This window comes from Notolepis coatsorum (assembly GCF_963971535.1).
Source record: "Notolepis coatsorum genome assembly, chromosome: 13".
In the NCBI taxonomy this organism is placed as follows: domain Eukaryota; kingdom Metazoa; phylum Chordata; class Actinopteri; order Aulopiformes; family Paralepididae; genus Notolepis; species Notolepis coatsorum.
In genome coordinates, this window is record NC_140177.1 from 126857585 (window position 1) to 126884858 (window position 27274).

The 27274-nt window shown below is 43.0% G+C and overlaps 1 protein-coding gene across 1 annotated transcript; it reads right to left on the reverse strand.

The window, feature by feature from the left end:
* Positions 1-254: 254 nt before the first annotated feature.
* casq1a (calsequestrin 1a) lies at positions 255-26932 on the reverse strand (the record flags this gene model as incomplete). Its single annotated transcript, XM_084327800.1, has 11 exons — positions 255-1588; positions 3024-3098; positions 5303-5400; positions 6588-6645; positions 6856-6901; positions 7024-7154; positions 7373-7446; positions 8414-8525; positions 9006-9106; positions 9976-10069; positions 26798-26932. 11 exons carry the CDS (start codon positions 26930-26932, stop codon positions 1160-1162), a joined length of 1353 nt encoding a protein of 450 aa, XP_084183926.1. The 3' UTR covers positions 255-1159.
* Between the last annotated feature and the right edge of the window lie 342 nt (positions 26933-27274).

Consider the following 27274-nt stretch of genomic DNA (forward strand, 5'->3'; position numbering starts at 1 on the left):
TATTCTGTATATACATATACAGTCCCTCTCCTTGTGTGTCTCCCCTTGTCCAGTAGATGTCCCCACGTGTTGTGACGTCCCCCATCTGTGCATCGTTTGCTCATTAAATGTTCACACACACACACACACATGCACGCACACACACACACACACACGAGCATACACACACACACACACACACACACACAAGGAGCATGCACACACACACACACACACACACACAAAGGAGCTTTACAGTAGAGGTTTCTGTCCAAGCTGTCATTTATTTAAGACTTTATAGCAAGTACAAAAATAGAATAAGGCTGTTGTTATATCTCGTCATCGTAGAAAACACCCGATGTACAGTCAGTGCACAAAGTTACAATCATTCAACAGAGGAGGCGGGTCAGAAAAGCCTGCTCGCACCCCGGATCCACTTCAGTTGTTGTGATATTGGGGGTAAACAAGAACAAACAGATGGACTCAGACATGGTGCATCAACATAGCAAAACGCCATATAAAAATCTATAGCATTAATATGCCACGGTTTTTAATTATTTCTTCTTTTTATTGTATGAGGCAAAGTTACACAGGGGAATAAAAAAAAACATTATGGGATGTCTGCCATTCAACAAAGAGGATTTGAGAGTAGCTTGGAGAATTGGGATATTTAAGCGTCGGTATAATGAATAATATTCTGGAGGATGCAGAGATGATGAAAACACGAGGTGGGATATCAATATGTACTGATTTCAAATTCAACACAATGACTTACAACGTGAGGATGATTTCAAATTCAACGTAATGACTTGTAACTGAGAATGATGAATTATTTTGAAAGACAATGCGGCAATAACTTTGAATTGCACATACAGAGTATCACTAATAAACATAAAATACTCTTGTCTATAACATTTATGAGTGATGCAGTGATTAACGGACTAAGGAAACCAGACCTTTATGTCTGCGTTCCTCGTCGTTTCCATGGACACAGTAAATAAACCAGGCCGCACAGACACACCGTGAAATTAGATAATTAAACTTCTTTTGGACTCCTTTTCAGTTCTTATTTATACAAGAAACAAAAAAAATATGAGGGGAACAATAATCTAATATAATTTATTCAATATGTTTAGGGGAAATAATATAGTATTATAGAGTATACGTAGCACCGATTAGTTTACTTCTTTTTTGAGTGGAGATGTTTGACATTGGAATGTCGTGGAACATGGTGAGTAGAGTGAGTGGCAACAACTACAACTTCCTCCTCCTCAACATCGTCGTCATCGTCGTCATCCGCATCATCGTCGTCCTCATCGTCCTCATCATCATCATCCTCATCATTATCATCATCGTCGTCGTTGTCGTCATCATCATCATCGTCATCTTCGTCAAATGTGGCCTCATCATCATCCTCGTCGTCATCCTCGTCGTCATCCTCCTCGTCATCATCCTCCTCATCATCGTCCTCATCATCGTCGTCATCATCATCGTCATCATCATTATCCGGATCAATTTCCCCTGACAGAACAGCGTCTATCCAGTCCTCCAGCTCGTCCACGGTGGGCATGTCCTCGTCATCGTCCATTTCCATCCACACACTGTCCCCCTGAGGAGCCATGAAGACCAGGTCAGAAGAATGGCAGGAACAAGACCTCTCTTTAAGACCTCTCTTTAAGACCTCTCTTTAAGACCTCTCTTTAAGACCTCTCTTTACTTCTCTTTAAGACCTCTCTTTAAGACCTCTCTTTAAGACCTCTCTTTACTTCTCTTTAAGACCTCTCTTTAAGACCTCTCTTTAAGACCTCTCTTTAAGACTTCTCTTTACCTCTCTTTAAGACCTCTCTTTAAGACCTCTCTTTAAGACCTCTCTTTAAGACTTCTCTTTACCTCTCTTTAAGACCTCTCTTTACTTCTCTTTAAGACCTCTCTTTAAGACCTCTCTTTACCTCTCTTTAAGACCTCTCTTTATCTCTCTTTAAGACCTCTCTTTAAGACCTCTCTTTAATACCTCTCGTTAAGACCTCTCTTTAAGACCTCTCTTTAAGACCTCTCTTTAAGACCTCTCTTTAAGACCTCTCTTTACCTCTCTTTAAGACCTCTCTTTACCTCTCTTTAAGACCTCTCTTTAAGACCTATCTTTACCTCTCTTTAAGACCTCTCTTTAAGACCTCTCTTTAAGACCTCTCTTTACCTCTCTTTAAGACCTCTCTTTATCTCTCTTTAAGACCTCTCTTTAAGACCTCTCTTTAAGACCTCTCTTTACCTCTCTTTAAGACCTCTCTTTACCTCTCTTTAAGACCTCTCTTTACCTCTCTTTAAGACCTCTCTTTACCTCTCTTTAAGACCTCTCTTTATCTCTCTTTAAGACCTCTCTTTAAGACCTCTCTTTAAGACCTCTCTTTACCTCTCTTTAAGACCTCTCTTTAAGACCTCTCTTTACCTCTCTTTAAGACCTCTCTTTAAGACCTCCCTTTACCTCTCTTTAAGACCTCTCTTTACCTCTCTTTAAGACCTCTCTTTATCTCTCTTTAAGACCTCTCTTTAAGACCTCTCTTTAAGACCTCTCTTTACCTCTCTTTAAGACCTCTCTTTATCTCTCTTTAAGACCTCTCTTTAAGACCTCTCTTTAAGACCTCTCTTTACCTCTCTTTAAGACCTCTCTTTATCTCTCTTTAAGACCTCTCTTTAAGACCTCTCTTTAAGACCTCTCTTTATCTCTCTTTAAGACCTCTCTTTAAGACATCTCTTTAAGCGTATTAGCCTCTTTAAGCGAGAAGGATTTTAGTCTGTCAATGAATGACCAATATGGCTAACTGGATTCTGGTCTAAATCATTTGAATAACCAGAGGTAATAACCATAGCTGAGCCAGGATCAACAAATATTGACAAACCAGATTTATATATTCAAAAAGGGGATACTTTAATCAGAATCAGCTCCTTCATCAATAACCCTACGTGGATAGAGTCTGGTTAGGGCCACAGACTGTGGTTCAGAAGCATCACAGTATAACCTGCTGTGAACAATATGAAACATTACTCACATCTTCAGTGTTGACAACGCCAATATGCGGGGATGCCAGGTCGATTCCGAAAAGCTTCTCCCAAGTAGGAACAAGCTACAGACAAAACAGGGAATTAAATATAGTATAAGGATCAAATGTTACTGGTCAGATTAGATACTGTATATCACTCAGTCAGTGCAGAGAAGATCTCGTCCAAAGTCATTGTCATGGTTTCAAAGGGATATTTCACTTCAGTAGAATATGTTTCAGCAGTCTTGCCTCTATCTAAGGTCATCTACTGTACAAGCAAGCGAGTGACCACTGCTGTCCCCGTTGTCAACACCACCATTCCTCCCAGGCGTCAGGCTCCTCATTCACTTCCATTCATTTTGGGGGCCTAGTCTAAATATAATACTTCTGAAGTATAAACAAACTACTACTCAGATTTAAATAAAAACAGGCTATTCTATTCAAATACAGATCTATTACCTTTGAAAAATAAAAGCAGATCCAGTCAATTTGTTGTAGGTTTGAGGGTGCTGTGTATCCTTGCCCTGCATGGGATGTTTGGGGAGTAGTTACCCATAGTTACGTGCCTTGATGGAAGAAATATTCTAAACATTCTGTGAAATGTGTATTGGTCAAACTACATCAAGTGAGAAATAGGTCCTTTACTGATCATTTGAAAAGGGCAACATTTGTCATGGTTTTTGCCTTATTTCATCTTTATGTGAGGGACAGCTGTCTATTTTTGCTTTATTTCACCTCTCTGTGAGGGATAGCTGTCAATCCCTGTTCCCTGTGGTTAATTGCCTCATGGGTCGGCAGGTGTGTGGGCTTGATTGCACCTGATGCAGTGCAGCTGTGCCTATGGCCATGTGGAGTCTATTTAAGTTTGGAGATCGCAGTGTCAACTGCTTTTTCATTTCCTTGTGCTGGCTATACTTTTGGTCAGGCTTCTTATATTTAAGTGTAGTGCTGCCCTATTCAGCATTTAGCCTTCTTTTGTAGCTATACTCGTTTTCGTCTACTGGCTTAGTTTACACTTTATTTTATAAAGGCTGAGTCCTTTATGGTAGTGTTTTCTTTTGTTCTTTTGGAACTGCCCTTTGCACATAAACTCCCTTGGTGGAGGTTTATTGTTTTATGTTTGCAATATAAACTCTGTTTTTAGGAGTTGCCTTTGTGGCTTATTTATTTTCTCTACAATACCTCTTTAATGAGTGTCGTCCTGTTTTTTTGGACATTACTTATTTTCTTGAATACTCACTTTGAGGCTTCCACCTGTAAAGGTTGTTTTGTGTTGTTTATTTTTCCCCTTCTCCTAAAACGTCTGCATAAGCAGTTAGTGGTTATTCGTTTTACGTATAACTTTAAGAGTCCCTATTATCTGCTCATGACCCACACACACACACACACACACAGCCCTCACAACATTAGCTAAAGAAAACAAGTAGGCCTATCTTTGACTCAGAAACATGTACAGATAACACTGAATAATATTGCTGTAGCCTATATTTTACATGAGAAGTATGAAAGTTTCACTCTCTTTGTCCTCAAAATGAATGGAAGTGAACGAGGACACCTGGGAGGAATGGTGATGTTGACAGCAGACGACAGGGACAGCAGTGGTTACTTGTAGATGATCTTAGATGGGGTAAGACTGCTGAATTCTGTTCCATAAGTGCAGAGGTGTAAAAAGTACCCAGAATCTATACTTAAGTGAAAGTATGGGTACCGTCTCAAAATCTTACTCAAGTAAAAGTATCTGGCACAATTGAGTAAAAGTCTAAAAGTTTCTACTTTTAAATGTACTTAAGTACTAAAAAGTAAAAGTAACTGTCTATTCTTCTGATAGCAGGTGTTTAATCAAAGATCCCCGCTTTCTAGTCTTGCACAAGGACCAATCAGCATGGGTATGGGCGGGTTAATTTTCCATTGATGGGGATTTGACTGTTGGCTGTTTTTAAATAAAGCGCGGCCGCAGGATTAATAACGTTAACGTTAGTTTGGCCAGAGAAACAAATATACAAATTAAAATGGTTGGACCTGCGAGATTTGTACTTTGTACTTTGTAGGTCTGCATTTTAATATGTAAGGAGTAAAAAGTATGTTTTTTTCCCTCTGAAATGTAACTGAGTAAAAGTATAAGTATACAAACCTAATAATACTCGAGTAAAGTACAAATCCCCAAAAACAGTACTTAAGTATTGTAACGAAATACAATTACTCAAGTACTTTACACCCCTGCATGGGTGTAAAGTACTTGAGTAATTGTACTTCGTTACAATACTTAAGTACTGTTTTTGTAATCTTACCAGAGGGAAGTCGTCGGGGTCGATCCAGACGATGCTCAGGTCGGTGTCGGCCTCGTCCTCCACCACCTCCTTCAGGAGCTCCAGGAACTCAAAGCCATCTGGGAAGTAGAGTCAGTTAACAAAGGTTAAAGGTCAAGACGTCACCAGTCACCATAAACATTCAAGTCAAGAAACATGTTTGTGCCAAATTACATTGCGAACAATCCCCTTACAGGAAACGTAATGATTTTTTATTCTAATAATAATTTTGAGTCAAAGTATAGGAGTCCAGAGAAACGCCCCCGAATGCACGACAAATCAAGAGATCAAGAGATGTGAGAAGTATGAAGTACGATACAGTTTCCTCACAATACAGAAAGCTCTCATTAAGTAGGTAAACAAGGTAGTTAACCCTTTCACTACCACACTACAGAAGGTTAACCCCTTCACTACCACACTACAGACGGTTACAGACCGTCTGTAGTGTGGTAGTGAAAGGGTTAACCCTTTGTCGTGTGGCAGTGAAAGGGTTAAGCTAGCTAAGGGTTTACACCATTGTTTTTGTCTCCACACTGGTTGCTGAGTTTGGCCAATCAGCAATGCTGGACCCTGTCATAATTTTCACCTAAAAGATTGTTCATAAAACCTAACCCTTACCTTAAACTCACTGGAGAGCTCACTAACTTAGTGGTGTAAAAAAGATATAATAATAATAATTGTGATCATCAATTTTCAAAGAAAGGTTTTGCACGATGCAATATGAATAAATTCTATGAGTTATCTCAACTGATCAGTTGTCACATTCCCCCCCCCCCCTCTCTCTAACTTTCAGTGAGGGAGGGGCCGAGCCCAACCCGAGCAGACCACGTTGTTTTAACCCTTTCACTACCACACTACAGACGGTTAACCTTTCACTACCACACTACAGAAGGTTAACCTTTCACTACCACACTACAGACGGTTAACCTTTCACTACCACACTACAGACGGTTGGGTTAACACTTCGTCGTGTGGCAGTGAAAGGTTAACCTTCTGTATTGTCGCCATGAAAGGGTTAACCCTTTGGTAGTGGTAGTGGTAGTGAAAGGGTTAACGCTTGTGTTGAAAATGTTTCCAAAGCCGACAAGTGCTGAAAACAAGCACTTATGAAATCATATCAACCGATTGTCCGGATTTGTTGTTGTTTTTTCAAGAAAAAATACGATTATATGACTTTGCTAAATTTTATCATTTAAGATGGAAGTTTTTGCATTGTAAATATATTCAAATCAGAAATCCTGCTGGCGGTGCATCTTTATTTCAGTACCTGGGTCAGACTCCTCCGCAAAGGCAATAATGTGTTCATTCTCATCGTTATCATCAGCCTGTGGAAAGAAAACAGAAAAAGTTAAGCTACAGTTGCCACCATTATCAGGAAGCTATTGACTTTCTCATGAGGTATTGCCTCAATTGAACCAGCTAGAATGCTAGATTCTCATCTTGGAAAGCTATTTGCGATGTATCGTAGATCCGTTTACAGCAATCTAATCCATGTAGATGTTGTGAGATTTCTCAGGTAATCATGGCGAGCTTACCCAGATCTCATACATGTTGTAAGGTTGCATCTTCCTCAGCGTTGGTCTTCAATGGCATGGGGAGATTAAACGTAGTGTCATTATATTAATTTGACTGTTCACTCTAAATGGTTAATAACTCATGTAAATAGATATATTCCTTCCCAGACTAGTGCCCATGGGTCTCACGTGTCGTGATCTTCAATAAAGTCCACCAGCTCTTCCTCAGTGTAGGGTTTTCCAGGTATGACCCAAGGGTTGTCCAGGAAGGGCTCATAGAAGTCCACCTCATTTGGCTTCAGGTCCAGAGCCTTGGCAACCTGGAAAGAGTTGTCGATAGCAATGGAGTAACTAAACTACAAGACAAGGTGTCCTCATTTTGAAGACCTTGTGGATGTTCACATACAGAGCATGGATATGTACTGTAGGTCAGCTTCGGGGGAAAGATAATCGAGTATCTATATTATCGCTGCAACTTTGCTCAAACAAAGGAATAGTCGATATGGGGTAAGTATTGGGTCACTCAAGTATCACTCACCTTTCTATCGAATGTTGCAAAGAACTTGATGTGAGGATGGAAGTCTTCTGCGGCATTTTCATAAGCCTCAAAATCTGAAATTTGAATGGCATCCATCAAGCTGTTTCAGAAGATCAACTCCTGCATGACATATCTTACAGTGTTGTTTATTATTCCCATTGTTCACGTAACTTCGGAAGATCCATTTAAGATATTTTCTTTTGATCCCAAAGTACAACATTCCTTTTGGCCCTTTTTGGTTTGAAGGGTAAAGAATTATATTTGGTCTATATAGTATAGACCTGTTCGCTGTCCACGTCAGACTCGGTGTGTGCGCGCATCAAGGGGGCAAAAGGAACGTAATCCTGGTCAGAACAACGGGGCAGACTACAATATATTTGCATTTGTTAGCCATGCTAGCAATCTAAACAATCAATCCATCCATGCCAAAGCTAGATGTGTAAAAGGTGAAAGACTCACATGCAGATTTGGCAAAATGACATCCAGCTGTTTTCGTTTTAAACAACTTTTAGTCAGGGGAGTGTCATGGTTTCTCCATAGAGCCCCGTTGTACTCGCGCAGGTAGTGGGCAACTTAGTAACGTGACTCAGTTGGTATTGCTGATTGGCTCGAACACGGGATGTTTGTATACAGCCGCAGCGAACAGGTCTATATTGAAGCAATTTAATTGTAGTAGGGCTAGAGGATAAATGTTGAGATAATTTGCTTATTCCAAGGCAGATTAGCAAACACCATGATGATATATGAAGCTAATCCAAACATGGTATATTTCTAAATAATGCACTCCCATGAAAATGGTGATACTGTATATATATACACTATATTATAAAAAAAACTGAATAACTCATGATAGAAAAATAATTAGAAATGTCCAATTATTGAAACTACACTGAAATCTACACTGAGAAAAACATTCCTTATGAAATATTTGCCAATTATTTGCAGGGGAAAAACTATTTGGGCACCCCTAGGTCAGATGGAATTCCCCAATATGCTGAATGAAATACAGTTCAAAACAGTGAACACAGTATAGACTCTTACGTTCAGACTTTAGACTCTTAAAGTAGCCCACCAGTTTGATGTCCTCGTCGAGGTTGTGGAAGCCTCTAAGTTCCCTTTCATTGTCAATGATTTCCACTGGGTCCTCAAGAACCTAGAGGAGGAGGAGGAGGAGGAGGAGGGGGAGGGGGGGGGGGGAGAAGGGGAAAGATTGTGGAGTTTGAAGGTGACAGAGAGAAGAGGGGAATAAGGAGACAGAGAAGAGGGGGATAAGGAAAGGGTGAGATGCTGTGATGTTTGAAGAGAGCAAATGGTGACTTTAACACATGTTGGGCTAGAAGGGAGGCTATTAAAGGGACACGCCAACATTATGGTAAATGCGCTTACCGTGTTCTCCAGAGTCAGACAATAAGATAGATACCAACTTCCACTATGTGCATTCAGCGGATAGCTATCTGGCTGCCAGCTAGCATAGTTTAGCACTAATGAATAGAAGCATATGCGAATCAACTAGCCTAGCTTGAAACTCCAGGAGAGGTGTTTTTGGCCAACAGATAGGCTAGCTGATAAGGTTAAGCGCATTTCCCGCGATGTTGGCGTGTTCCTTTAACTGGGAGACTATATCCTCACGAACATCAAAGACGAACTCCACGAGCGTGTCAGCAGCAATCTCCCCATCATATTCTATGACCTCGTCATCCGTGAAGATATAGATGCTGTCTGCCTCAGTGAGTTCTAGGGAGAAGAGCATGGGTCTTAGATGCTTTCCCTCAAATCCATTCGGCAGGCTTGCTAAAGACAGAATGGACGTATTCCAACCTTTTATTTTCCTCCAATACCTTTTACACTAACCGTAAGGACTTCACCCATCCCAATTTAGTCGTTATGCCAATTCCCTTCCTGGTCGTTGCGCGCATTGCCCCACTGTCGGCCTGGGGAGGGTGTAGAACTACCACATGCCTCCTCCGATACATGTGGAGTCGCCAGCCGCTTCTTTTCACCTGACAGCGAGGAGTTTCACTGGGGGAACGTAACACGTGCAGAGGTTCACGCTATTTCCCCCAGATCCCCTCCCTGCTGAACAGGCGCCCCGACCGACCAGTAGGAGTCGCAGTTTACAAAGACCAGGACACATACCCCCCACGGCTTCCCACCCGCTAACACTGCCAATTGTGTTAGTAGGGACGACTGACCAAGCCGGAGGTACCGCTGGCAGCTGGATTCGATCCCAGAGTCTCTGCATTGGTAGGCGAGTGCTTAGTCCACTGCGCTACCCAGCCGCCCACCGTAAGGACTTTTAAAGGTGAATGCATAGTGTGAATTATGGAGGATCTTAGCCCACCCAAATGACCCTTGAGCCCCCCTGACAGAAAGAACTATTTATAGTCTAATAGTGCTGGCTCACTAATGGCTGCCTTTAACAACAAGAAGGGCCCCTACCTGGGTGAAGGTAAAGAAAATTCAGAGATTTCAGTTCTCAATTAAACAAGTCAGCTCAAATGTACAATCATAAAGGACCATGACTCTGACTTTGACACATATAGCAGAGATAATGACAAATGACAATAATGACAATGATCATAATGACGACGGGGTTTGTTTACCTAATTTCTTTGCAACGACCTTGTCCAACTTCTCATCAAGGAGTCCAACTCCAATGTCCTCCTCGTCAAACTCTTCCAAGACCTGGGCTGCGAGCTGTGAAGTGAAGGACACCATCATAGAGCTGAACATATCACATGGCTGTGTGTGATTTCAATAAGATGAACATTATAATATATTCAAAGAAAATGCAATCCTCTATGAAATCACTGAATTGCACTGATTGTTGAAAGAAAATGTTTCGACCAATCATGTTCCCTCATATTTGAAACCTATATTCCAAGTCAAGTCAAGAGTCAAGAGTTTTAATTGTCACGGCATACAAGTATACAATGAAATGCGGGTGGTCTTGCCCGCAACGATGTGCAATACAGTGGTACAACATATTATAGAATCCAATAAAAAAACAACATTGTGCAATAAACAGGTAACAGGTAACATGGTGTGACATCTCGGTATCTGTACATAGTTATTTACAGGGCATATAGGACATGCTAGGTAGCTTTGGTAGTGCAATACACTGTTCCTGTTATTCTAATTTAAAGTGGCCTTTCCTTTTGGCCATAAGTGTGCGGCATGAGTGTGTGCCCGCTCATGTTAAAGTGTTAAGTGGCTGCTAGTGTGTGAGCGTGCACAGCGTGCGTGTCGTGTGTGTGTTCATGTGTGCTTGTGTGTGGATAGTTCAGTGTTCTGTGGCATCAACCATCAACATGAATTCATTCATTCATTCAAACCTTTATTTATTCTCGAAAGGACAATTGAGGTCACCCTCATTTTCAATGTCGTCGAGACTTTTCAATGCATAATTTTTTTTTTACAATATAATAATAATTAATTATTATTATTAAACTCTATCTATATAGCACTTTTCACACATGGACCGTGTGAATATAGGTTTGCTAGCATGACTGTCCATAATATTGTCTTTCAACTAGCTCATGCAGTTCAATTTGATGATATCATAGAATTGTAGTTTCCATACTTTGGGAGCTTATTACTCAAAACGCGTAAAAATAAAACATTTATCTTGACGAATTTTTGGAATATTTCTTCTTTTGCAGAAATACCACCTAAAAGTCCATTTCAGGAGAATACCCCTCTAAGTCTATAGGAATTAAGAAGAGATATGATTGACTTATCTACTGGAAAGAGTATGGAATGTATATAGTTACTAACTTACAATATGGTTTGTATTTTATGTAATATAAGCGTATGGCCATACCACCCTGAGCATGCCCCATCTCATATATAATATTTATATAGCTATAATGTAATATATAGCTATATAGTAAGTTATTATAGTGTGAATCTCTCCACACCTCTTGGCAGAGGCTGATCTGTCAGCAATGGCAATCCATCACCTATCCCTACTCAACTCCAACCCACACATTAGCAGTGGTGGAAGAAGTACACAGTTCCTTTACTTAAAGGAAAACTCCAACATTTTGGTAAATTGGCTTACCGTCTTCGCCAGAGAGAGACAAGAAGATGGATACCAGTTTCCTCTCTGTGCGTTCAGTAGAAACCTATCTGGCTGCATGTTAGCCTAGCTTAGCACAATGAATGGAAGCGGACATGATCAGGTAGCCTAGCCATTGTCCAACTAACACCTATCCCGAAGGTTACCCGGTCATGTCCGCTTCCATTCATTGTGCTAAGCTAGGCTAACATGCAGCCAGATAGCTTTCTACTGAATGCACAGAGAGGAAACTGGTATCTAATAATAATAATAATAATAATAATAATAATAATAATAATAATAATAATAATAATAATAATAATAATAATAATAATAATAATAATAATAATAATAATAATTAATTTAATTTAATTTATATAGCGCTTCTCAATAACCCGAGGTCGCTGACAATAGTCGGGAGCAAAGTAAAAACAAAGAAACAAAAGCAAAGAGACAAAAACAAAGAAACAGCAAAGAAACAAAAACAAAAGGAACATGAGACCATGGGGGAAGACAGCATGATAGCACAAAAAGACAGGAGACAGACATCAGTCAGGTTGGAGGGGGGGGTTTATGGGTGGGGGGGGGTTAAAGGCAAGGGAGAACAGGTGGGTTTTGAGGCGAGCTTTGAAGGTGGAGAGTGTAGGGGAGTCTCTGATGGACTGAGGGAGGGAGTTCCAGAGTCGGGGTGCAGTGCGGGAGAAGGCCCGATCTCCAAAGTTTTTGAGTTTGGATGTCGGGACAGTGAGGGAGGCAGTGGAGGAGGACCGGAGGGAACGGGTGGGGCGGTAGGGAAGAAGGAGATCAGTCAGGTAGGGGGGGGCCAGGCTGTGGAGGGCTTTGAAGGTGAGGAGTAGTGTTTTAAAGTTTATGCAGTGTTTGATCGGGAGCCAGTGGAGAGAGTGGAGGACAGGAGTGATGTGTTCACGGGACCTGGTGTTAGTGAGGAGGCGGGCGGCTGAGTTTTGGACCATTTGCAGTTTATGGAGGGAGCGGGAGGTGATGCCAGTGAGGAGGGAGTTGCAATAGTCCAGACGGGAGGAGATGAAGGCGTGAATGAGGGATTCAGCAACAGGGGGGGAAAGGCAGTGACGGATTTTTGCAATGTTGCGGAGGTGAAAGTAAGATATTTTTACGATGGAGTGGACGTGGGGGTCAAATGAGAGGGTGGGGTCAAGGAGGACACCAAGGTTTCGGACTAGGGGGGAGGGGGTGATCTATCTTCTTGTCTCTCTCTGGAGAAGACGGTAAACTATTTTCCCAAAATGTTGGAGTTTTCCTTTAAGTAAAAGTAGAAATACCCAGATAAATGAGTACTCTAGTAAAAGTAAAAGTCCTCCATTCAAATTCTACTTAATAAAAGTAAAGAAGTATTTGCTATTGAATGTACTTAACATAGGCGGCAGGTATATAAGGCCAGGCTGCGTGTATATTTTCCCTAACAGAGTTGCACTTCCGCGTTCGGTTTGCGCGATCTGATTGGCCATTGACTTTTTTTCATCACCAATCGCGTTACTCCTAACAATCGCGCCAGCAGGCTGTTACCCTAACCCTAACCTTAACCAACTAACCCTAACCCTAACCTTAACCCTAACCTTAACCAACTAACCCTAACCCTAACCCTAACCTTAACCCTAACCTTAACCAACTAACCCTAACCCTAACCCTAACCTTAACCCTAACCTTAACCAACTAACCCTAACCTTAACCCTAACCTTAACCAACTAACCCTAACCCTAACCTTAACCAACTTTGAAAGAGAGCGACTTCGAAAGAGTCGCCAAGCTTAACCAGTTTGTTAGGAGTACCGCGATTGGCGCTGAGAAAAACATCAGTGGCCAATCAGATCGCGCAAACCGAACGCGGAAGTGCAACTCCATTAGGTAAAATATACACGTGGCCAGGCTAGGCTATGCCTACCCAAAATATTATGCTGGGAATTTTGAAATGTATATATATGTGCGCAGGCTATGCTCTCCGTTTCAAGTAAATTGTACATTTGTATTTACTCTGAGCTATGCTTATCGATATTATTTATATTTTGTATTGCTTTTGTGCATGGCACGGTTTATCCTACCCATGGCTACTTTGGGTAACACACTAAACATCACGACTGTCTGTCTATCTCCGTGCTTAGATGGGTGATGTTGGGACATTGTGTGTCGCTCGGGAACATCGCCCCGTATTTACTTTTTTTGTTTGTTTTGTTATTTATAATAGTTTCCACTGTTTATCGGGGTGCTGACGCTATGGTCGCCGTCTCCAAGCAAATCGTGCATTTTGTTTACTCTAAGCTATGCTTATCGATATGATTTCTATTTTGTATTGCTCGAGTTCTGTGCGTGACGCGGATTTATCGTCTTGTTTATCGTGGAGGTATATATATATCTATGATGTTTATGACCGCCGCCGAGTTGCTTCTGCTTACTTATTTCATGAATGGGGGTCTTGTAATTTCATTGGCCATGCTCTTTCACTATAGTTAAACGTCACGCCCAGCACCTGGCTGCGTCGGCGACCAGACGCGTCACTATCTGCTCATCTACATGTTGAACTCTGAACTCGCTGTGATGGCGGACGAACTCATGCACATCGCCCCCACCCGGTGCGGCAAACTAATTGCACTACCCCCAAGCTGCAGGCAAAGGTTTGATTGATTGGTTGGAGGTTTTGCTGACGGATTGCAGAGCGGGTACAATGCAGTATGGCCCAGTGGTTGTTGAGGGGATGCAGACCAGATGGAGACTGTGGTCTTATTTACACCAGGGCCCCCCTTTTTCTTTTTCATTTTCATTTTTCTTTTTCAATCTTAATTCATAACATTTGTTACATGCTGTAACAAATTCTATGACATACAGGAGAATACATACATTTGAGGGGGAGGAAATTGTACATTGGCAGGTACCCTCTGCTCTGAGTTTTAAGAGCATACTTTATAACAGAGTTTCAAGTTTCAAGTTTCAAGTTTCTTTAATAGTTGTCATACAGAAGTACAGAATACTTTCATACAAAATGCTTCTTACTGTTACGCTCCAGAGACTGTGCTAGACAAGATAGTATCAAATAACATAGTATAGCATGTAATTTAGAAGTAGAAAAGTAGAAAATGAGGTCACAGTGTTCAGTATAGACATATGTACAATGTTCGATGCAGAATAGACGTAACTGAGTTACCATATAATATACAATACTATGCAGTGTACTAATGTACAGTACTATATAGTGCAAAGCAGAAATGGGATGAGGTACAATTTAGGTACAATTTACAGTAAGGTGTACGAGTTGTAGTGCAATCCTTCATCAATAAATATAAAGTGTGGGGAGTGGGTGCTACAGTGTGTTTGTTTAAAGTGAGTGTGTGCTATAAAGTGTGTGGGGTGGGTGCTACAGTGTGTTTGTTTAAAGTGAGTGTGTGCGTGTGGATGTGTGTGCTATGTGCGTTTGATGGTTGTTGTTGTGTAGTGTTCATTGTTCGTTTAGCAGCCTGATGGCCTGGGGATAGAAGCTTCTTCTGAGTCTTTCTGTGCTCGCCTTGAGACTCCGGTATCGCTTGCCTGACCACAGCAGTTCAAAGAGGCAGTTGTTCGGGTGACTGGTGACAGACTAATAGTCAATGTTGCGCCCTCCCCAGTTTGCAGGATGTGCTGCCCATTTGTTATCATTCTGCTATCATTCAGTTGTAGGTGTGTGTGTGTATTGTGCATATATGTTTATGTATCTTTATCTTAACATTAACATTACTACTGATCCTGTTCTAGGACTCTTTGTTTAAACTTAATTAAACCCCTACGGTTTAACAATGATGATAATAATTATTATTATTGTTATTATTTTCTTCTACCTTTTAAGAGGCATTTAATTATTAATTTGTTGTGGGAGTGTGGCGTGTAGCCACTGAGAAGGAAGTCTGCTTTTTACCTGGCTGTTTGCGTTTTAGTTTGCAGACGACCAGGTGGGATGCAGCTTAATCTCCGGATAGGAGAAGTTATAGTAGTGGGGGGAGGGGGGAGGGAATGGGGGATTGTGTTGTTTTTTGTTTTTCTTTTCAGTCGACTCGCTCTGTTTTATTTTTGTTTTCACGCTCACGCTCGGTACTCAATGGAACCTTAACAAGTTAATATGTATCTATTATAGTTTTCTACTCCAAACTAATTACATTCAATCAGACTGCATCCTTTTTAGACTATGGCTAATTTGAATATCCTGATCTGGAATACAGGGGGTCTCAATATACCACATAAACGCACAAGTGTACTAACGTGGCTAAAAAGGAAGCAAGTGGATCTGGCTTTACTGAGCGAAACGCATCTTTTATTGGCGGATAGCGCAAAATTGGCAAATACATTTTATCATAACATAAGTTCTTCTTCTTTTAGCACCAAGGCCCGAGGGGTAGCCATAATAGCGAAGAAAAATTTGAATATTAAACTGTTAGATGTGTGGTCTGATGCAAATGGTCGAATCACTATTGCTAAAAAAGAATGCTCTAACCGAAAAATTTCGCTGATTTCTGCATACGCCCCTAATTTGTATGATGCTAACTTTCAAGTCAAGTCAAGTCAAGTCAAGAGTTTTAATTGTCACGGCATACAGGTATACAATGAAATGCGGCTGGTCTTGCCCGCGACGATGTGCAATACAGTGGTACAACATATAATAGAATCCAATAAAAATACAGTGGTACAACATATTAATAGAATCCAATAACAACAACAGTGCAATAAACAGGTACATGGTGTGCCATCTCGGTATCTGTACATAGTATTTACAGAGCATATAGGACATGCTAGGTAGCTTTAGTAGTGCAATACACTGTTCCTGATGTTATACTAATTTAAAGTGGCCTTTCCTCTGGCCATAAGTGTGCGTGTGTGCGGCATGAGTGTTAAAGTGGCTGCTAGTGTGTGAGCGTGCTCAGCGTGCATGTCGTGTATGTGCTTGTGTGTGCTTGTGTGTGGATAGTTCAGTTTCTGTGTCTCTCAATGTTCATTGTTCAAGGCTCTGATGGCCTGGGGGAAGAAGCTTAGCCTAAGCCTCTCCGTCCTAGTAGCTGGGGTTCGCAGGCGTCTGCCTGACCTCAGCAGCTGGAACAGGCTGTTATTGGGGTGGTGGGGGTCTTTCATTATCCTGCAGGCTCTGGATTTGCACCTCTTGTTGTATAGAGCCTGCAGGGGAGGTAGCGCAATACCCGTGGTACGCTCGGCTGAGCGCACCACTCTCTGTAGGGCCTTCTTGTCCTGTGCCGTGCTGTTCCCATACCAGGCAGTGATGTTTCCGGTCAAGATGCTCTCTACAGCTCCTGAGTAGAAGGACTGGAGTATCTTCCCCGATACTCCCCGAACTTCCTTAACTGTCTCAGGTGGTAGAGGCGCTGCTTCGCTTTCTTTACTACTGTGTCTATGTGTGTTGACCATGTCAGATCCTCTGAGATGTGGACCCCCAGGTACTTGAAGCTGCTCACCCTGTCCACGGTAGCCCCGTTAATCATCAGTGGTGTGTGTGTCTCCTGCTGTCCTCTCCTATAATCCACGATCAGCTCCTTGGTTTTACCAATGTTCAGGAGCAGGCTGTTGTCCTGGCACCAACGTTCCAGTACCTCAACCTCCTCTCGGTAGGCCTTCTCGTCGTTGTCCGAGATCAGCCCCACCACCACCGTGTCGTTGGCGAACTTCACTATGGAGTTGGAGCTGAACTTGGCCACACAATCGTGTGTGTAGAGTGAGTACAGCAGGGGACTTAGAACACAGCCCTGGGGGGACCCGATGCTCAGGGTGATGGTGTTGGAGGTCTGACCCCCCACCCTGACCGCCTGGGGTCTTTCACTCAGAAAGTCCAGTACCCAGGCGCTCAGGGCGGAGCTCAGACCTAGCTCGATCAGCTTGTCCACCAGTCTGGTGGGGACTATGGTGTTGAACGCTGAGCTGTAGTCAATGAACAACAGTCTCACATAGCCCCCCTTCTGACGGTCAAGGTGGGAGAGAGTGCTGTGCAGTACCTGGGAGACCGCGTCGTCAGTGGACCTGTTTGTCCTGTATGCAAATTGCATAGGGTCCATATCACTGGGGAGAGAGGCACAAATGTGGTCCTTGACCAGCCTCTCGAAACATTTCATGACCACAGAGGTGAGTGCCACCGGTCTGTAGTCATTTGGACATGTTGGGGAGGGTTTCTTCGGTACAGGGATGATGGTAGACATCTTGAAGCAGGCAGGGACTACTGCCTCCACCAGGGATTGATTAAATATGGCGGTGAACACCGGGGCAAGCTGGTTTGCACAGGACTTAAGTATGCGTCCTGTTATACCATCTGGGCCCGCAGCCTTCCTGGTGTTCACCTGCATAAATGCTCTTCTCACACTGTGTTCCGACAACGAGAGAGCGCCCCCGCCCCCCTGCGGTTGCCCCCCCCCCTCCACAACAGCCGGTGCGCCAGTGACGTCACTAGCCAGAGGGCTAGCGGCGACACTGTCTACACCGAACCGAGCGTAGAAGGAGTTGAGTTTGTCCGCGAGAGAGGCGTCGTCGCTCCCCATTGAGGGGGCGCTGACTTTGTAGTCAGTTATTGTCTTCAGTCCCCTCCACAAGCCTCTTGTGTCGTTTTGTGCCATTTGTGTCTCCAGTTTCTCAGCATATGTCCTCTTAGCAAGTTTAACAGCCTTGCGCAGAGTGTAGACTGAAGCCTTGTACTCTTCCATATTTCCTGACTCTCTGCCCAGGTTATAAGCCGTGGTGCGTGAGTTCAGGGCTGCTTTTATAGTGCTGTCCACCCAAGGTTTCTGGTTTGGGAAAACCCGCGCCTTCTTTGTGAGGACAATACCATCTGCCACTGTTGTTATGTAACTCACAATGGTATCAGCGTACTCGCTGACGTCACTGGCGCTTCCTTTAAACATGCCCCAGTCTGTATCCTCGAACGCATCACGGAGCGCGGCCTCTGATTCGTCAGTCCACTTTTTTGTCTCACGTGACACGACGACGTCACGCGATCTTTGTTTGTATGCTGGGATTAAAAAAATGGAGTCGTGATCGCTCGCGCTTGCAGAACCCATCAGTGGCGGAGCCGCCACAGCCTTGTAGCCAGCTCTGAACGGGGTGTAACAGTGGTCCAGTGTGTTTCCCCCTCTTGTGGAGCAGGCGATGTGCTGAAAAAAGGTCGGCATCACTTTTTTCAGATTTGCCTGGTTGAAGTCACCAGTCACTATCGTCGCGGCTTCCGGGTGCTTGATCTGTTGTTTGTTGAGGTGGTCGTGTAATTCCACCAGCGCTTTGCCAGTATTTGCCTGTGGGTGGATATATACGACGGATATAATGACCGCGGTAAACTCACGGGGTAGGTGGTACGGGCGGCACAGGATTTGGAGATGTTCCATATCTGGGGAGCATGAACTTGAGAGGACATGTACTTCCTTGGGATTAACCCAGAGATTGTTCGTGAGGATGCAGACCCCACCTCCGATGCTCTTCCCAGAGGCTGCCGTGCGATCTGCTCTCAGGACGGTGAAATTGTCCGATGGAGAGACGCTGTTTATGCTGTACTAACTTCAGCTATGTTGAAACTACCTGATTACTCTTTAATAGTAGGAGCTGATTTTAATGCAATTTGGGATCCATCAATTGATAGATCCAATCACGCGGAAAACTCTGATCAGAAGCAAGCTACCACAGCCCTACAGGCCTGGTCTAAGGACACAGGGGTAATTGATATGTGGCGGTCGCTCAACCCATCCGCGAGGGATTACTCCTTCTTCTCGTCGAGACATAAGACCTCTTCCAGAATTGATTATGTTTTTTCTTCCCCACATCTCTTTGATAGCTTTGATGTTGACTTATTGCCCATAGGCGTGAATATTTTAGGCAACCAACTTGCGTCTAGCCACGCCCCCGCCATGCCGCGGAGCGTCTGCCGCGGAGCTCTGCCGCGGCAGCATTATGCAGCCGTAATTCCCCCTCTTTTAACATCGACGGTTAGCTCAACTGGTTCGCCGTCTTGCTGTGGATCCTGCGATGCGTTGGTGACAAGTTCGAATCCCTTCAATTTCTTTTATTTTATTTTTTTTTAACGTGCATTCTTTCGCCGGTTAAGTTTAGGCATTGTTTCGGAGTTGGTTAAAGTTAGGGTTAAGGTTAGGCATTGTTTCGGAGTTGGTTAAGGTTAGAAGGGTTAAGTTTAGGCGCTGTTTCGGAGTTGGTTAAGGTTAGAGTTTGTCTTAGAGCATGGCAATATTCTTTCGGAGTTGGTTAAGGTTATGGTTAAGTTTAGGCATTGTTTCGGAGTTGGTTAAGGTTAGGGTTAAGGTTAGGCATTGTTTCGGAGTTGGTTAAGGTTAGAAAGGTTAAGTTTAGGCGCTGTTTCGGAGTTGGTTAAGGTTAGAGTTTGTCGCAGAGAATGGCAATAGAATGCAGCCTATTTCCGCACTGCCGCTCTCTCGCGCTGCCGCGGTCACATGGGCGTAGTGGCCAATCAGAGAAACGCTGAACACAAGTTGGTTGCCTAAAATATTCACGCTGCCCATAGCACTTTCAGACCACAAAGGTATCCTCCTCAAAGGTTCACTCAGTAAAATAACATCCCGTGCCCCTAGATGGTGTTTTAACTCAACACTTCTGAAAAACGGAGAGTTTAACTTGCAATTTAAAGAGAAGCTCACTGAGTTCCTGCAGTTTAATGTTGGCTCTGTACAGGACCCCAGAATTCGATGGAATTCGGTTAAGGGTTTTATCAGAAGTAACACTACTCTCTTTGCATCCAATCTTCGCAAGGGACGTCTCTCCAAGCTGGAGGAACTGGAAAAGCTTCAAGCCATGTTGATCTCTTCCTTGCAGCACAACTACTCTAGTCGACTGGAGCTTCAAATTAAGGTAGTGAAAAAAGAGATTAACTCCATTTTAAGACAACAATTTGAATTTCAGATGCACAGAACAAGACAGCACTACTACTTTCACGGCTCCAGGCCTAGTCACCTACTAGCTATGAAGATACGTGCCAGTGAGCAATTTGCGGATATCCCTTCCATTAAGAACCAACAGGGGGAGGTAACCACCAACCCCAAAAAGATTAATGATACATTTAGCTCTTTTTATTCCAACTTGTACAAGTCAGAGGTGGTCTTTGATCATACCAAGCTGGAGGATTTTCTTGATCAAATCAACCTACCACAGATCTCAGAAGAAAGTGCTAGGTTGCTAGCCGCACCAATCACGCTGGTTGAACTTAGAGAGGCGATTGCGAATATGCAACGGGGCAAGGCTCCCGGATGGGACGGCATTCCACCGGAACTCTATCTTGCATTTTGGGATGTACTCGGTCCCTTATTACTCTCAATGATTTTACACTCAATCAAAGAGGGCAATTTTTCTAGAGATGTCAATATGGCGCTTATATCTGTTTTACTTAAGAAGGATAAGGACCCCACCGAATGTGGCAGCTACAGGCCCCTAAGTCTCCTCGGAGCCGATCTTAAGCTATATGCCAAGGTTCTAGCCACCCGTCTTCAAAAGCACATGACATCTCTAGTTCACCCTGATCAGACCGGCTTCATAAGAGGCCACCTGGTTACTGACAACATCAGACGGTTACTGCACGTGAGTAATGCCAGCAAGGATATTGCAATCCCTACAGCGGTCATGTCCTTGGACGCAATGAAGGCATTTGACAGATTGGAGTGGTCTTATTTATGGGCAGTTCTCAGAAGGATGGGGTTGGGTGAGGGCTTCATTCATATGATCAAAGTTCTATACACTGGGCCTTCGGCCATGATCTTAACGGGAAAGTTATGTTCACCACTCTTCTCTGTCTCGCGCTCTTCTAGACAGGGTTGTCCTCTTAGTCCCGGACTCTTCGCTTTATCCCTCGAACATCTAGCTCAATACATAAGACAATCCCAAATTATATCTCCTATTTCAATTCAGGGCACACATCACCATATTAGCTTATACGCAGATGATGTACTCCTGTTTATGCAGAATCCCTCCGTCTCTCTACCTCATCTGCTCGGCGTGATAGATGAATTTGGCAGCCTGTCCGGCTTTAAGATCAACTGGCCAAAATCTGCCTTTCTTCCACTTAATGAGCCTGCGAAGGCTACCATCCTACCGGCAAACATACTTGTGGTGGAGCACTTTAAATGTATCGGGATTGAAATATTCCCCACTATTAGCCAGACGGTAAGGTATAATTACTCCAGCTTGGGTGATAGGATTACGAATGACTTTAACAGATGGTCCAAATTAAAAAATTCATTACAGGCCCGTGCGTCAATAATTAAAATTAATATTTACCCAGAATTAACTTTATCAGCTCCATGCTCCCGTTACCTCCTCCTGCTGGTTACTGGCAGAAATTGCACTCTGCCTCATATAAATTTGTTTGGAACAATAAACGCCCGCGCTTGAAGAGATCAACTGCCCAAAGGAGTAAACTCGATGAGGGCTTAGCATTTCCAGACTTTAAATATTATTTTCAAGCTTTCTCTGAGACCTTTGATCACTTGGTTTGACGCTCAAGCAGCTGTATCTTGGCGACCATTGGAGGAGAAGTTGGTGTCCCCATATAGACTTCAGGATATTGTGTATACCAACATATCAATTAAACAATGTAAATTATGATTTGGCCCTCTTATCACACATGTGATCCAGACTTGGCGTGACACTCAGAAAGGGGGTAAAAAACGCCAACAATGGCACACGCATTCCCCTCTATTTAATAACAATCTTCTCCTTATTGGACAACAACCTATTAGATACCCTAGATGGGAAAAGAAAGGCATACACACATTGGGGGATATCTTCGATAACTCTGGTCTCCGCTCTTTTCAGGATATATCCAACAGATATGATCTCCCCGGAACCTCCTTTTTCTTTTATTTACAAATAAGAGCAGCTCTGAAGGCTCATGGAGTGCCATGGGACGCTCCACTAGTGCATCACCGCTTTCACAAATTCTTTTATGACAAAGAGACATCGAGAGGCTTCGTTTCTGACTTTTATCACCATTTACTCATGTCCTCGTATAAAGACCTTCCCCTGGATACGATTTGGAGAAAGGATGTCCCGGAGTTGGATGTAGATTTTGATTGGGATGCAGTCTGGGAAAATGTTCAGTTATCCTCACACAACCCAGATCACCAACAGATTCACCTACATTTTATTCACAGGACTTATTTAACCCCTAGACGATTGAATTCAATGGGTCTCAGACCTGACTCTTTATGTACCTTGTGTCCAAACGGCGCCACAGGTACATTTATGCATATGTACTGGGAATGCCCCCCTGTTGTGAGTTTCTGGGAAAATGTTACATATCAGCTCTCGGACATTTTCTCTTTAACCATACCTGTATCTCCTTCTGTATTGTTATTGAATTATCTCTCTCAATTACTGACCTCTATACAGGTGGAAAGACTCATTTTGGCCGGCCTCACAGCGGCACGTGTTGTAGGGGTTAAGGAATCTAATATCTCAGGGCGGCTACGTGGCGTAGTGGGCAAGGCACTCGCCACGAAATTCTGGAGACACTGGGCTCGTCAGTTCGAGCCCAGCGCTCCACATTTGCTTTCAGTTTAGCTGGTCGTCCGTACTAATACACATTGGCCGTATTAGGGGGTGGGAAACTGATGGGTGGGGATCGGGCGTTGTGGACAGCGACTCCTACAGGTCGGTTGGTGTGCTTGCGCAGTAGAATCAGGAAGTGTCGGGGGCAGCGTGAGCCTCCCACGCGTTACTCCTCGCCACTGAGAGATCGAGCTGAGCAGGTGAAAAGATGCGACTGCTGTTACCTCAAGTACCGGAGGGGACTTGTGCTATGTATGACTTAGTCCACATTGCAGCCGGCTTGTGGGAGGCAAGAAACAGCGTTCGTGACAGGGGAGGGTTGAATTGGATGATACGAAATTGGGATGGGAGAAAATATAGAAAATGGGAGAAAAAGTGGATCAAAAAAAAAAAGGAATCTAATATCGCAATTTGGTTGGCTGCAGTGGCAAAGTTAAAAGAACGCATATAAGTTTGGGAATTTGTTTTGTTTTGATTTGTTTTGATTTTAGTTTTTTTTACTGAATAATGTATTGTGAGTGTGACTCATGTTGAGGTCCTTGGGTGAGCGGGGGGGGGGGGGGAACGAGCGAGTGTCCATGTAGGATGATCACTGTACAGTCTGTATCAGTTATTGTCTTGTCATGTGGTGTTAAGTTATTGTCTTGGGAAGTCTTTTTATGTATTATTATTGTATTGTTTGTGATATATGTTTTGTTTCATGTTGGAGAAAAAAAAAATTTTGATAAAAAAAAAAAATATATATATGTGCGCAGGCTGCTGGCTATTGTGTCTTGTGCTGCAGCCCGCTGGCCGAGGTGTCAACGACCAAGGTGTCAGTCGGCTAAGTGGCAGCGTTTAACATTCCAGGTACAGGCAGTAACCAATCACGCATAGGCTCAGGTTAAATAATGTAGCCAATCACATCATTCACATGATCATCCTGATCCCGCTGGCCGAGTAAAGCAAACATCTGTGTTCCGAATCTCAGCCCGCCGATCGCTTTGTAGTGAAACACCAGCGCACTATTTTGAATAAAATTTCAAAAAGCTAAATGGATATACGGTATTTTCCCAAGGCATATAAACAAAGTAATTTAGAAGCTGCACCGGGCTGCCCCTGGGCATAACTACACGGATCACCTGAGGCTATATGTTGCGTTATCTTGGCAAACAAGGGCTTGCTCTAGTAAGAGGACATGATTTCATCAAATCGTGGAAACTTTTTAGAGCTACTGTATGTTCATTGTTTTCAAAGCATGATGAGATCTAAATTACGAAAAACGTTCCCATCATTGCTGTCAGCACTGCAACTTGTGATTCAAGTTGTGAACGGTCTTTCTCAGCAATGACATCACATCCAAAACTGACTAAGAACAACAATGCGCCAGTCTGCTTCACATTGAAAGTGATCTCACAGACAAAGTTAAAGCAGAAAAGATCATTGATGCAAAGACGAAACGTTGCATTTTGCTGCATTAAGGTAAGACAATGGTTAATCTATTATTGGATGCCTTCATTTGAACACTTAATTTGCACTATATATTAAATGAGTGGGGCTCGCCTTGCATAGCCTAGTCGGTGTGTGTATTGACAAAAAAGGAAAAATTGTGCGCGCTCCACGCGATATAGCCTACCCTAATTTCCGGTTCACGCGCCGCCTATGGTACTTAAGTATCTAAAGTAAAAGTATGCATCCTACATAACGTTTGTGTGTTCCAGTGCTTGGGAGCATTTAATCCTCCATCCAATGACTTATAAAAGTTATGTTAAAGTGGTATGTGGTCCAGTTATGCTGCTCTGATTAAAGGTTATGTTAAAGTGGTATGTGGTCCAGTTATGCTGCTCTGATTAAAGGTTATGTTAAAGTGGTATGTGGTCCAGTTATGCTGCTCTGATTACGTCCTCTTTAAGTTAACAGGCTTCAACTGTGAAAGTACATAATCTTCATACATTTTTGCCATGTTTTCTATGCTAAATCTTTTTCTTCAATGTAACTAGTAACTGATGGGTTCAGATAAATATAGTGGAGTAAAAGTACAATATTTCCTTTAAAATGTAGTGGAGTAAAAGAATAAAGTTCCCTAAAAGAATACCACGTAAAGCACAAGTAGCCCGTAATTGTACTTAAGTGCAGTACTTGAGTAAAAGTACTTAGTTACTTTCCACCACTGCACATTAGACTAAAACAAAATATGTAAACAAAGTGCAAAACCAAGTGGGGCTGTTTGGCCTTGAGGCCGCTGTTTGGCATTACAGATTCTACCTTTAACCCCCCCCCCTTCAAAAATCACTTCCTGAATCAATTAAACAAAATGACTGACACCATCCCAAATCCTACTCCTCTCCCCCAGGGGTTTGTGAATGGGACGTCAGGTACTTGTTGTTTATCCTGTGACTTTATTTGATTCCTGCTACACAGGCCATCTCTGGAGATGTGGTGGGTATTTCTGCAATTTTTCTGGTATCCTGATCTCTGGAGGTGTGGTGGGTATTTCTGCTATTTTGCTGGTATCCTGATATCTGGAGATGTGGTGGGTATTTCTGCTATTTTTCTGGTATTCTCAGCTGCTTCAGAGGCTCTCAAGTAACCGGTCCACCAGTAAGGTAAAACTCTGCAGTCGTCTGCCCAGTGCCCGGACTTCAAAGCCTAATATCTCTGCTGTTGTCTGCTAACCAAACACATTGCTCTTAACCTTTTGTTTATAATTCCTTATTTTTTTCTTTTTTTTAATGTTTTTTCTTTTTTTTCTTTTTTTTCTTTGTTGCTATGATTGTTTGGTTCGACGGAACAAGATATCGTGAGTTGTTTGGAGAAAAATGGAGAATGACATGTCCAAAAATAAACGTTTTCATTAATTCATTCATTCAATCATTCATTCATTCATTCATTCATTCATTCATTCATTCATTCATTCATTCATTCAAAGCCTAATATCTCCGTCTTCAAAATGCTCAACATATAGCCTACACAAAACTACTGAGCACATTTTGACAATACTAACTTGAATAGTTTGCCATTTTGAACACATTGATTTAACATTAACAGTGTAATAATTGTATATATAATTTTTTTTATTCACCAACAAAAACTTAAATGGCTCTGCCCTGTTTATTTTTCAATCTATTGGAGAACGACCTCTTCAATATCTATTCCTTATTTCAAATCTCTAAGAAGAACGGGCTAAGGATGGTCTCAAGAATATCCACCTGCACTGTATATATAAAGCTCTCTGGCTGTGACAGCAGTAGGCCTAAATACGAAGGTGCGGCCCCGTCAGTGCAATGCTCTAACCTCCACGAAGGCATATCAAATGCTAGCGAAGTGTCAGGTGTAAGGATGTTAAGATAGAACACATCCTCTACAAACACATCCTCTACAAACACAGCTAGGCAGAACACCATTCATAATAGAGAAAGGCCAGTATGCCATAAAGAAATACCCTTCCATCGCACAACAAACATTTATTATGATTTCCTTCTTCATATCACTAATAACCCTTTCACTAACCGTCTGTAGTGTGGTAGTGAACGGGACCTATCAACTGCATTAGGCTACAACTAACACATTCCCAAAGCCTTTGACACTTTGAAAATGTGTTATTGTGCAGAACTAATGCTAAAACTTCAGTAAAGGCACACGGGCGGTCATTCATCAGGATCCATGTCACACGCGTCAGCTCAGCCTCCACAGAAGCGCTGGATAAATATAGCGCCCGCCGGAGCCGTGTCCACCCATGGACTATTTTGGCAAGCTAGCGGTGACGACGAGCTCCCTGGCATCTGCTGACAGACTCAGTATTCCTGTACTGTTTGTCGATCAGGCCACAGAGCTGACCGAGCAGGACCACGGGCCAGAGCCTCTCCGGTCCTCTGGCCTCCTCTGGTCCTCTGGCCTCCTCCGGTCCCCCTTGGACCGAGCCTCGGTGTCCCACAGAGAGGGCGAGGGCAGAGACGATGATGTCATGGACATCGATTCCACAGATGTCTCTCTCTCTCTCTCTCTCTCTCTCTCTCTCTCTCTCTCTCTCTCTCTCTCTCTCTCTCTCTCTCTCTCACACACACACACACACACACACACACACACACACACACACACACACACACACACACACACACAGATGCTTTTCTTTTTTACGCTACAGGACATGCAAATGACCATTTCTACACCGCAGGGCCATGTTTTTTTTGCTATCTTGTGTTTTTTCTCTCTCTTTATAATAACAATTGTGTCACAAAGTGCCATAAAGTAGGCCAACCAGTGCAGTGCCCCATCAGGCCTAAAATGTCTCCCTCATTCCACCCGGTCCACCCG